The sequence below is a fragment of the Eucalyptus grandis genome, chromosome 7 (genome assembly GCF_016545825.1).
Source record: "Eucalyptus grandis isolate ANBG69807.140 chromosome 7, ASM1654582v1, whole genome shotgun sequence".
Lineage (NCBI taxonomy): Eukaryota > Viridiplantae > Streptophyta > Magnoliopsida > Myrtales > Myrtaceae > Eucalyptus > Eucalyptus grandis.
In genome coordinates, this window is record NC_052618.1 from 21047322 (window position 1) to 21060263 (window position 12942).

A 12942-nucleotide genomic window follows, 5' to 3' on the forward strand; every position below is an offset into this window, starting at 1 on the left:
CAAGCATCATCAAATTCGTTTATTTGAATTAATTACGGAACCACCGCATCGAAAGCACCATTTTCCCCTGCCACCATGCAACAGAAGAGAGCACCAAACAAAGCAAAGAGTTGATCGAAATGCAGGCAATTAACTTGGACGCGTGGCGTGACATCATAGTGTTATTTGCTACTCACTAAAGTTTGTTTTCTTTTTAATGGAATTTTCCCTCATAAATAGGTTAAATATAGCTAAGGAATCCAATACAGTGAAAGCATCCTAAGACTACAAATGTGAACATTGGTTAGTGAAATTGATAGAAGATAACACTGTGATTCAGTAATTAATATATTGCTAACCTGCTTTGAGCTGATTGATGAACTCATTCATACTGATCTGGAAAATAAAAAACAGAGCAGGGAGTGAATATATACTGTGAATCACCCTACCGTTCGGTAGACAAAGACTGATTCCCATGTAATTTCCCATGAAAAAATATCAATTCGATTATCCAATTAATTATCAAGATAGTTTACCAAAAGAAAGAACTTATAATAGCAGAATTAAATGTTTAAGAATACCTCATTTAGTTTTGATAACACAATTAACAAAAGGCAGGAGTCCTTTCTTGTCTAAGGTATGGTATCCTTCCATACGCACTTGCTGAAATGACCTACAATTCCTCAGTAAATATATACACAGTACATACTCCAAAATATATTTATAGGGTCATTCATTTATGTTTGAAGAAAGAGATTCATTAAGTTCTAGATGTTATGACATTGCAAATGTATACTTGCAGCATGAATCTGTAAAACCGAGAACAAAATCAGCTTATTTTGCATCTTTTGTATCAGAGAATGATCTTTAATATTTTTGTTCAATCCGCACCCTGAAAAATAAGAATTTGTGACTTTTGCTTGTAACTAGACTTTCTCTTCCCTTGTATCTTATCCACTGACTAATGATCCAAAACAAAGTTGTGGAGTGGAGTATTGACTCAGAGAATTGTTCATGAGTGTGTGCGCGGGGATAAGTAACTTCTAAATCAGTTCAAAATTGACTAATTTGCAGTCAAATTATGAAGCACAGCTTGATTTTATGCATCTTTTGCTGAGCCTGAATCGCCACACTTCGAAAACTACAAACGCTGTTTGTCAAACTAGACAAAGACATTGTGAGAATGGTGATTGCATACATCAGTTCATAGAAGCTGACCTAATGAATCATCTTATTATAAAACCCACCAGATGAAGCTCAGATCATTAATCAGATCTATTATTTATCCTTGTAACATACTAAAAATCTTAAAAGAATATTAGCCAAGCAGTGGGGTACAATGATAACTCTTCTAATGTTATAACAATCTACGTGCCAAAATAACAACATTGGTTAGTAGGTCTGGGTAAATGTTCAATCTGTCAGACCCCTTATAATGTAGGAAACAGTTTTCATTTGATGATGAAACAGATGATGGACTTGCACATTATTTGATGTAAATCATGAAGTAATTCTTTTATTGTTTTGAAAGAACATCATGTTGATTATAAGCTACTTTTGTTCGAAAGCTGTAGATTCAAAGAGCAGACAAAATGATAGCCACAATGGAATTACATGAAGGGACTTGGTAAGGGTTTGATATGTTTCCTGACAACACATTTGATAATTTCTTTGTCAAGGCATCGTGTCTTGTGATGAAGCTCACTCGTGTCACCTATGGTGAAGTAGTTTTGTCTTTTTAGTACGATCATAATCATCTGCATCCTTCTCATCTACTGATTCCCCTGAAAGACTAACCAAAACAGCATTCTGCTCACAAAGAGAGACAAATGGGCATAAGTAGTTGTTACGTTAAGATCAACAACAAAGTACAACATAAATAATGATGAAACTAAAAATATACAATCGTACTTTGATTGCTAAAGCTAAACAGCGACTCATATCAAATCACATCCTAGTAGCACAATCTGTATCATACTAACAGGAACATATATGTGATTATCAGGGTTAATTCTAGTGAAAACTGATTCCACTATTCTGAACTTCTGTGTATACCAAAGTACTAAGTTCTTTCTGTGACAGAACACTTCCATTTTAATAAAATGAGGGAAGAGGCCATTGAATGGGTTAATGAGCTCTTCGAGAAAAATCAGAGGACTGGTTTTTCAGGATAGAGTTTCTCTCGGCAAAAACCATGGTGATATTCTTTCTCAGGCATGACATCCAAGCTTTCTGGCATGACCAAAGCATTTAGGTTATATCTGTGCATGGAAATGCATTAACAGTCTTAATCAGGGACCTATAACTATTGTGAAATCAGCAATTCTCGTGAAATTGCCAACTTCAACTAATGTGAACGTCAAAGACAACTAGCTGAATTGGTAAACCAGACTCCATTCCTAATTGCAATACCTTTTTTCTCCATCTCGTGTTTTCTGCAGCAAAAATTAGTTTTGTTCTTGTCCTACTTCTAATCATCTAGGGAAACACCAGAGGAAAAAAAAAAACAAAAAACGAAGAGATACAAGAAGCGCGGACATGTTGTCAGCCCTGTTGTACACATCTTTTTCATTTTAGTCACTCACTGACTGTTTTGCTTTGTCACTGTACTTGATACATCATACATGCTTCTTTTATGGAACTTCAAAGGCAGTGAAACAGTAGAGATGAGAGACAAATCTAGTAGTGAAAAGTTAGAGATGGACTATAATGAAATAAGTGCATGGTACGTTGATGAAATGAAACTTTGTACCAGGAGGAAAACTTCACTTATAATTTCTCCGAGTTGGTCAGCCAAGTCCTAAACCACCAAGGCGTGTTTAGAGGTCGCGACTAAATTTTTCTTATCTAACAATTGTCAGCCATAATAGATGCAGAAAAATGAAAAGTCACATTGCTCTAAAATCTTTTAAAGTTATCTTTAAAACATCATCAATCACTATAATTAACAATCAAAAGAGGAGTAAAATAGCATAACTAGAAGACTGCCATAAGAAATAAAAATCCCAATAAGGTAGTAAACAATAACTAGGACACCCAAACAAATTATTCAGACACTATACTCTCTTGGTGATTCTTAGCTACGCTAAGAGAGAGAGAGAGAGAGGCTTTGGTTAGAGCTGTTTGTTGAACTTGTGCATGGAAGTGCTAAATTTATAGTATAAAATTCATGGCGAGCAACTTCGTCTGGTGAAGTCTCCCCCTTGCTTGAGAAGTTAAGCCATAGTGCTCGATGGATTCCCACCTGTCCTTGTTTATAATAGACGCTTGACTCATGCCAAGCAACTTTGTCTGGTGAAGTCCTCCCCTTGCTGGAGAAGTTAATCAACAGTGCCTGATGGATCCCACATCTGGCCTTGTTTATTCCTCCCCTTTTGTCCTCTTTCCAGAATTCTACAAGACTCTGTTCGCCTTCTTGAGGAAGTTTTATAGCCATCGCTATCGTCTTTGAGTCTTGTGAATGTCCTTTTCCACTCCTCTCCTTTTCTCAATCCCTCCCCATATGTGGACAGATTCCTCTTGTGGGGTCATCCTGCCAAAAGAAAGGAGTAAAAGATGGCAATTTTATGGGATTGTTTTTCTATCTTTTTCCCTTCTTATTTGATCAATCACTATAACACGCCTATATTTCCAAAATCCTACTTTCAACACCACTCTAATTTACGCACTCCGAGCACAGACCATGGCCGCGATGGCGATGGACGTCAACGAGTCGGGAATGGCAGCGGCGGCGAACGGGCAGGGGCGGCCGCGGTGCATGAGCAGCTACGTCGACGAGGGCAGCGTCCAGAGCCACCGCTACTACCTGGCGCAGCGGACCCTCCTGGAGATGCTCCGGGACAGGGGCTACGCCATCCCCTCCTCCGACATCGACGTTTCCCTCGCCGAGTTCCGCGCCACCCACGGCCAGAGCCCCGACATCGACCGCCTCCGCATCTCCAACTCCCTCCGCTCCGACCCTTCCAAGCGAGTGTTGGTGTATTTTTGCAATCCTGGCCCTGTGAAAGTCACTAGTATCCGATATATAAGTGCACAAATTGCTAACAAAGATGGCTTGAGCGGATTGATATTGGTCTTGCAAGGTGAAATGACCAATCAAGCTCTTAAAGCACTGGATGTTTTTCCTTTTAAAGTCCAAGTGTTCCAGATAACAGACTTGCTCGTCAATATAACCAAGCATGTCCTCAAGCCTAAACATCGTGTTCTGACTGACCAAGAAAAGCAAAGGCTTTTAAAGAAGTACAGCATACAGGAGAAGCAGCTTCCGAGGATGCTGAAGACTGATGCAATCGCAAGATACTATGGACTTGAGAAGGGTCAGGTGGTGAAAGTAACCTACAGTGGTGACATAACAGGCACGCATGTTACGTACCGCTGTGTCTGGTGATTCTGTGTTCTTTAGAGATTGTTCTTTTGTGGTGTCAATATGTAATAGGAGTGTCCTAGCATAATCACTGGTGGGCAGAATCAGTCAGCTTGTTGACTGTTCCGTAATCATGGTTCCATCCTGTTTTGAACGATGGTTGGCTCATGGTACCATCCACTTGTTAAGAGTTTTGGATGGTCGAGCTGGTTCCCGTTGTCTCTGGCTAGGAGTTGAATTTCAGTTTTATGCGGTAGGTTTCATTGTGAGTCATTGCAGTGTTTAAAGAATGGCGTATTGACAAAAAAAAAAAAAAAAAAAAAAAACACCACTCTAATTTGGAGGGAACGCAATAACACCGTAAGTTACTTTTTTTATATCTCAAACAAATAGGACTATCTCCCCCAAATCACCAATTATTTCCCTTGAATTGTCTCACGGGACTTGATAGAATGAAAAGTCTCCCTAGCTAAATACTTTCTAATACCCCTGGAAAAATATTTTTGGTGAAAATACAATGACAATTTGGTCGAAACTAGAGTGGTATCAGCGTAAATTAATCTTTTTAAACGGTCAAGCCTGAATATAGTCTCTAATTTGCACTGTTCCTTCAGCATTGTCTTTTCATCTTCTTCCTTGTGCAATTGAGTCATTCTGTCTGTTCCGTCAAGATTTATCATCAATAGCCATTAGTAACAGAGCTATAATGCTCTGCTGGCGTGACTAATTGTCTTACATGGTGGGTCGGTGGGTGTGTGTCTGTGAGAGAGAGAGAGAGAGAGAGGCCATTATGTTGGAAATCCTCTTGTGAACTGTCACCTATACTAGGACATTTCTAGTTTGCAAAGAATTCAGGTTATTGTTACATATATGAGAACATACTGCAGGGGACCTTGTCTTAATGATCCAAATGTTTATGGCCCTCCTCACATCATAAATGATGTTTTGGATTTTGTTGGGCAGCTTGACATAGGTCACTGGTGTACCGAATGTCTCTAAATAAAAGCTTTCCCCTATTTCTCACTCTTAAAATTCAGTGTCTGTTGAAATGTATTCTCGGTCTTCATTTGTTGTCTTTGGTGTTCTGAGTACGTGTGTGATTCTAGGAAGACTCAGATTTAACTTCTTATAAAGTAGGCTTTGCCTTATGTAGACTGATTAGTTTGCATGCTGTGTTCACGGACCGCGCCCACAAAAATAACCCATCTCATGTGATCGATCCTTTGTTGAGTTTGTAACTAAAGAAATACATGGACTGAGGGACTGAAAGTAAACTTTAAAGGAGACATCACCGTGGCAACTTGTTGATTCTTCGCATTATAAACAGTAGAGAGCGGATAAAGTAACTTACAGAGCAGTCTAACATCTAGTGAGATATTCAAATTCCGTTAATGCAAAAAGAAGTAGAAAGCATTAGCATCAAAAGGAAGACAAGCTACATACACATGGAATTGTGACATGACGTACAAAACCCTTTTTGACAATCGTACTTGTCAATGATACTGCATCACACTCAGGGCAAACTAGCAGTGAAAATCATAAATCAAATACTTGGCAGGTGAAGGTAAGTGATGGCGACCAACAGGAGAATCCCGACGAGCAGGTTCACAAGATTACGCAGGGGAGGATTTGTTGAACTTTTTGCTCTCGGTGGATGGTCTGGTCGATGCAGTCACAGAATTTGAATTCTCTCCAGCATGTTCAATCTTGCTGCTGTTTGTCTTCCTCGGTGAATTACTGGCTGAACTGTGCTCTGTGTATTTTAGTACCTGCCAACATAAAGTATTTCAAATAGGTGCTGTGATGAGGAAAAGGAAAGTAAGGATTAACAGGGTCTAAAAATTGAAGAATTTTCCTAGTTTTTCTATTGATTTTCTGAAAAAAATGGAGCACGCCAATCAAACTAAATGGTCCAATGGACTGGAAGACAATAGAAAGACAAAATCTGTTCAACTGGGAGCTTCTTTCACCTTCGCTTTAGCTGCATGTTCATCCAGAGATACACATTCTGTCTTAACATTTCTCAATGCAATTCCCTGCTTCTTAACCTTTTCGAGCCTTGGTTCTTCATTGATATAAATTCTTGGAGACTCGGGAATTTCTGGACTCTTGGGCTCTTTCAGAAGCTCTATAGATTTGGTGGAGGAAACATGTGAGCTGTTGAATTTACTCTGCATGAAACCTTCCTTTTGCTCAAAAGGAACAATACCATGGAGTGACTCAAATGTTCGCATTTTGCTATTCTCCATTTCAGATATTTGGCCATTCTGCAAGAAAGCATTGCATAAGATCAAATGGGTTAACAGAAATAACTGAGGCATTATCTTAATCTCATGACAAAACATTCATGTTTTTGTTCTCAAAATTGTCCGGATGCTTACATAATCTGCCTTGTAGTCATCTACTATAACTGTGTTCGATATCTCGGCTGCAACTTCTTTCTATATATATTTTCTGCTCGTGGTTCTCCACCATTCTAATTAAGTTGAATCAAAGTTTATACATTTTCATTCATTTGATCGTTTCGAGGATCTACAAGCAATTCAGAGTGGGATTTTACTTCCCTTTGGTAGAAGAATGCTAGAATCAATTTCATGTATTGCTCAAAGTGGATTTTAACAAAATTAACCGTTCTCTTTAGTGCCTATGAACCAAATATCCAACATAGTTCGCTGCAATGAATAATGGAATCTCTACCATCTAATTAACTATCCAAGCAACCTTTAATGCATAAGAGTAGTAATAAGACAATGGGTTAGTTTAGGAGCTGCTTTCACCTTTGCTTTGGCTGCTGTTTCATCCAAATAAACGCGTTTTGGTTTGATACTTTTGGCTGCAGTTTCCTGCTTAAACTTTGCAAACCTTGGCTCTTCATAATAATTTATACTTGCAGCACATACAGGAGGCTCCATAGGTTTCTCAGGGGTGACAAGTGAGCCGTTAAACTTATTCTCCACCAGGCCTTTCTTTTCCTCAAGAGGAACAACACCGTGAAACGAGTCGATTGTTCGTGTTCGCCGATTCTCCATTAGAACAGGATGCTCACTATGCTGGTTAGATGTTTGCCCATACTGCATTGCATTAGATAAAATGAATCAGAAGAAATAACTGAGGCATAAACTAAATTTCATCACAGCACTTCAAGACTAAGCATGAGTAACGCATCATGGAAGTCCACTTTTCTTTTTCCGTAGATAGATTCTATAATGAACCTTCTGTTCTACAACGATGATTGAAAAAAAAATTATCCTTCTTTTTCAGATAACATGGAAAAGGGAAGTGCCCTTCCAATGCATTATAAACCACTTTTACTCCTAAATTTACAAGAAAAGTAATCACAACAACCCAATGAAATTTTAAGGGAGAAATTTTGACCTGTGTTTGCATTTGGTCTCCATCAAAGAAGTCGGCATCAAAAAGATCTGCATTTAGCACGTCACGAACATATTCATCCTCTTCAGAAACATCTGCAATTAGCATGTCCCCAGCATCTCCATCCTCTTCAGAAACATCCTCTTCAGAAAGATCTGCAATAAACACAACACCAGCATCTTCATCCTCGTCACTTGTTGTGAACCAACCATTGTCCGATGAGAAGTTCGCAAAAGGATTCTCGGCATTCATAAACTGATGTATGTTGGAGGGGAATCTATTATTTTGTGATTGCAGTGCAGACTGAGGCTGCTGCAGGAGGTCAGGCAAAGCGAATTGAACTCGGTTCTGGGGCAGAGATGAGACCTCCATCAGTGACATCATCTTTGCTTGGATCAAATCCTGTATTAACGAGCAAAAGATTAGTCATTAACACATTTCCCATGCTCGTTAAGACAGATATTAAGTGCGCGAACCAAACATATTTTCCTCTGCACCTCAGTAAACAAGTCCTTGTGATCTGGTTGATGAAGAATTGAATCCAAATTTTCTAGGCCACTGGCTTCGTACACTAATTCCATGGTTGAATTATCAGCCTTCTCATCTCCTTTATGCTTTATGCGACACAGAACATAGTTTCTACTCAACTGTCAAAAGACCATATACCAATTCATACTATCAGATCATGTTTTCTTCAACAGTAAAATTCTGCTCACAAATTTGGCAAGAATAATAACAATCTCTATATCTGTGTAAGATGGCAATCTCATATCGTATATTATCAGGTTCATGCATCGTGTTAATCTAATTAAATGGAACAAACATACAAGGGACAGATTGAGTACATTTTTGGTGAGTAGATGATATTCATGTATGACCCAGTTGGTCTTGACGCCTTTAGATCCCTGACGTATGTGGAAAACTAATGTTTTCTTAGTGCCGATTTTGATATCTCTGGCCTTGACATTCTGGTCTGGACCAGTCTTCTTCCAATAGCCAGAGGGAGTCGATCTTTTAACCTGTTGGGGTGTTTGCAGACAGTAGAACCACCACTCTTGTACTCTGTCATCCGGGCGAATAATTGATTCACCTGTCATTCCCTCGAATTTTCACCGATTGATGATAAATATTACGCCCCAAAAGCCCATAAACTTGAGGTTCTAAATTTCTGAAAATCATGGCTGCAAAGAAATTGTATCAAAGGAGCAAGCAAAGTGATAGTGGTATCTGTTCTCACCATGAAACTTCTGTGGTAATTCCCAAGGATCCCACCTGCAGATGTCGACATCTGGAATTATGCAGGGATCCTCTACGATCCCTAAGACTCGGTTCGTCAAGTAATGATCGACGAATTCCTCGTCAGTTGGATGGAATTTGTATCCGACGGGCAAATTCTGTGGGATGATCACAGCTCCCATCTCCTTCCGTTCTGTTCTTCACTCAACCCACAAGTTAGGGCGCCTTTGGTAACATTTCTATTTCAAAATTGTTTCAGGAAACAGAAATAGAAAAAAATGTTTCTGTTCCAGGGAACAATTTTTGAATAAAAAAACGCGTTTGGTAAACTTGTTCCGAAAATAAAAAATGAACAGAAACACGTTTGGTAAATTTGTGTTCTTTTTTTTGTTTCTTTTAATTTTTTCATATTTTTATTTTCTTTTTCTTTTTTTCTTTCTTTTTTTTTTTTTTTTTTTTCTTCTTTTGGCCGGTCGCCGGCCTCACCCAATCACGGTGAGGCTCGCCGTGGTTGGGCGAGGCTCGGCCTCGCCTTGGTTGGGCAAACTTGGGCTCGCCTAGATCCGATGAGCCCGAGCTCGCCCACCGGCGAGGCTCGAGCTCGCCCGGCCAAGGCGAGGCCGAGCCTCGCCAGGGGCCGGTGACGCTCGGCCTTGCCAGGGGCAGGCGACGCTCTGGCGAGGTCGCCAGCCCTCGACGGCCGGTCGCCGGCCATGGCCGAGGCCGGCGACCGGCCAAAGAAAAAAGAAAAGAAGAAAAAGAGAGGAGAGAGAAAATTTGTTCTTAAAAATTGTTCCAGAAACAAGAAACATGTTTATCTTGTTTTTTGTTTTTGTTCCAAATGTGTTCCTGGGAACAAAAAAATAGATTTGGAACAAAAACGCGTTTCTGTTCTTTTTTGGTTCCCTGGAACAAAAAAAAGAAAAAGAAATTTTGTTCATAAACAGAAACAAAGAACATTAACAAACAGGCCCTTAGTAACGAACTCACTACAGTTTGTGGAAGCAGAAAAGTGAGCGTGAACCCATTACCATTTGGGAGGGTCTTTATTGAAGTCTTCCCTTCTTTGAGAAGTTACCAACTTTTTGTATGTGGATATCATAAAAATCTTGATCGTGATTGATAGCTGATAGGGACGGTTTTTCGTCTGCTTTTCCTTGCCCTGATGGATCCGATCACTTGAATGAAACTAATATTACTTTCCCCTCATACTGAAATTTGCACTGTTTTCTCACATGGCAATGACAATATCCAGGAAATTCCCGGGATTTGCTCCTGTGATGTGTCCTTAGTGTTGCCTCTAATTACAACAGGAGACTTCTCTATTCATTTTACTAAAGTATAAGTGCATTGAAATTTTAAGTTCTCAAATTTTGAAAAAGTACAGTTAAGTGTAAGAACTTATCACGAAAGTACAATTAAATTCTAAAACTTTCTTAAAATTCAATCAAATCTAAAAGTTGTCAAAATGATTCAATCAAGTCTTTAGATTGATTCCATTTTTAAAAAATTTAAGAATTTAATTACACTTTTTGAAAGATTTATAACTCGATTGCACTTTCACAATAAATTTTAGGACTTAATTTGCACTTTTTAAAAGTTTTATGACTCAATTGCACTTTTGTGATAAATTTTAAGACTTTAGTGTACTTTCTCCCTTTTATCAATAATATAGTGGGGGTTTGAGTTAAAATCAACCTGCTAATGGTCAGTTAACATAAGGGCTGTCCATGCACATGTACATCTTCTTTAAATAACGAAGGTACTCTACCTGGTCTCTTTGGGCTTGCATGGTTGTGTTCTTTTTTTTTTTTTTTCTGTTCAAGAACAGATTTTTTGTTTTTTTGTTCCGGGAACAAAAAAAGGACAAAACGCGTTTGTTTGCGTTTTTGTTCCAAATCTGTTTTTTTGTTCCTAGGAACAAAATTGGAACAGAAACAAGAAACAAAAAAAAACTTGTTTCTTGTTTCGGATCAATTTTTAAGAACAAATTTTCTCTCTTCTTTTTTTATTCTTCTTTTCTTCTTTTTTTTTTCTTTGGCCGTGGTCGTCGGACGACCGCCATCGAGGGCCGGCGACGCCGTCGAGAGCCGGCGACCTCACCGGAGTGTCGCCGGCCCCCGGCGAGGCCGAGCGACGCCGAGCCTTGCCGATGGCCGAGCGAGCTTGGCCTCGCCGGATCTAGGCGAGGCCGAGCTCGCCCGCCACCACCGGTGAGGCTCAACCTCACCGGCCACCGCCGGGCGATCGGTGGCCGGGCGAGCTCGGCCTCGTCGGATGCAGGCGAGGCCGAGCTCGCCCAACCACCGGTGAGGCTCAACCTCGCCGGGCCACCGCCGGCGACCGATGGCTGGGCGAGCTCGGCCTCGCCGGATCCGGGGGGCCGGCCCGAGCTCGCCCGGCCAAGGCGAGGTCGAGCCTCGCCGGGGCCGGCGAGCCTTGCCGTGGCCGGGCGAGGCCACCGGCCCTCGTCGGCGGAGTGTCGCCGGCCATGGCCGAGGCCGACAACCGGCCAAAAGAAGAAAATAAAGAAAAATAAAGAAAAAAATGAAAAATAAAATAAAAATATTAAAAATTAAAAGAAACAAAAAAGAACACAAATTTACCAAATATGTTTTTATTCTATTTCTATTCCGGAACAAGTTTACCAAACAAGTTTTTCTGGTCAAAAATTATTCCCGGAACAGAAATAATTTTTTCTATTTTTGTTCCCTAAAACACTTTTTGAACGAAACACAAACAAACGCACCTTTTATGTACCAATGTACCTGTTGGTTTATTACCAATTATTTTGTGTTAGCAAGTTGGGGTTATTTGTGTAATTGTACAAGGCTTAACTCTAAGCCTATAATTGTACAAGTATTATTTCTTTTACCAACGACATAATATCAGAGCATGACATTCCTACGTGAGAGAAGACAACAAGCTTCAGTTCTCCTGGTAAGCTGCACCAAGGCGTCATTTTTGCTCTTTCTATCCAAGGCATAGTTTTTTTTTTTTTTTTTTTTTTTTTTTTGCCCCTTCTACTGCTGATTGGCGATGCCTCCAATCGAGCAGCGCTACAACGATAAGCTCCTTTACTTTTGTTTCATCATTGGCAACAAAGCTACTGTCCCATTGACGTCAATGCCCTAAAAAGCTGTTGTCCCATATTGTTCCATTGACGTCAACGCCCCCACTTCAGCCCGACGATGTGTTTTGGTTGGTGTTGGGTTGTTTGTGGCGATGTGATAATTAGATCACAAAGTTGTGGTGATTTGGGTGAGATTCTTCTATGTTCGTGGTGTTATCATTGTGGTTCCTATCTAGTCAACTGTGTTTCATATAGTCGACTAACAATAAGTTTGAAAAGCAAAGATTTCTTTGAATCTCACCCTCTAGTGCTCTCAATGGTGTTGTGGTAGCGTGTGGTGTTTTATTCTTGGTTTGTGGATAAGTCCACAGGTCAACAAGCTCTCCATCTATTGTTTCAGGGGTGATTCCCTGATGCAAGCCTATGGTAGATTTTCTCAAACAGTAGGATCGAGAGAGTGACTCGCACACAGAAACAGGACGAACAGGAATTTCAGCACTGCGCGAGCTCAGGAGAACGGTCGTATCTTTGTCGATACAGATCGGATCGACCTGATTCCAAAGCCAAATGAACAAAGACTTCTGGATCTACAATTTCTCTATTTTGGGTTTTCTGAAATAATCACTGTAGGATAGTCGAAATTGGGTTGGAAGTAACGAACAGAACAGGAAAAGATAGAGACTCCGTTGGTTGCTCTTCTAGGCCTCCAAGGAAGTTGAGGGGGCACCGATTCTTCTAGATCGATGACTGCAACTCTTCAAGGATGCAGATTTCGAAAGCTCCGAATCTTCAAGGACGGAGTGAAAACTCTTCTAGGTTTTCAAAGGGATGAACTCTACAAGGTTCACGATACTTGCTTGCAAAGTTTTCATTCATCAAAAGTCATCTGTCTTCTACAAGGGATTGGATGGCTTATATC

At 40.1% G+C, this 12942-nt stretch overlaps 2 protein-coding genes across 2 annotated transcripts; one reads left to right on the top strand and one right to left on the bottom strand.

The window, feature by feature from the left end:
* The first annotated feature begins 3629 nt into the window (after positions 1–3629).
* On the top strand, positions 3630–4565 carry LOC120295350 (DNA-directed RNA polymerase V subunit 5A-like). Its single transcript, XM_039316398.1, has one exon. The coding sequence runs from the start codon at positions 3662–3664 to the stop codon at positions 4364–4366; it is 705 nt and encodes a 234-aa protein (XP_039172332.1). The 5' UTR covers positions 3630–3661; the 3' UTR covers positions 4367–4565.
* Positions 4566–5746: 1181 nt separating this feature from the next.
* On the bottom strand, positions 5747–9164 carry LOC108961107 (NAC domain-containing protein 37-like). Its single transcript, XM_018877655.2, has 7 exons — positions 8952–9164; positions 8560–8804; positions 8212–8361; positions 7718–8116; positions 7120–7413; positions 6313–6609; positions 5747–6111 (listed from the first exon to the last, which is right to left on the bottom strand). The coding sequence occupies exons 1-7, from the start codon at positions 9130–9132 to the stop codon at positions 5956–5958; spliced, it is 1722 nt and encodes a 573-aa protein (XP_018733200.2). The 5' UTR covers positions 9133–9164; the 3' UTR covers positions 5747–5955.
* Between the last annotated feature and the right edge of the window lie 3778 nt (positions 9165–12942).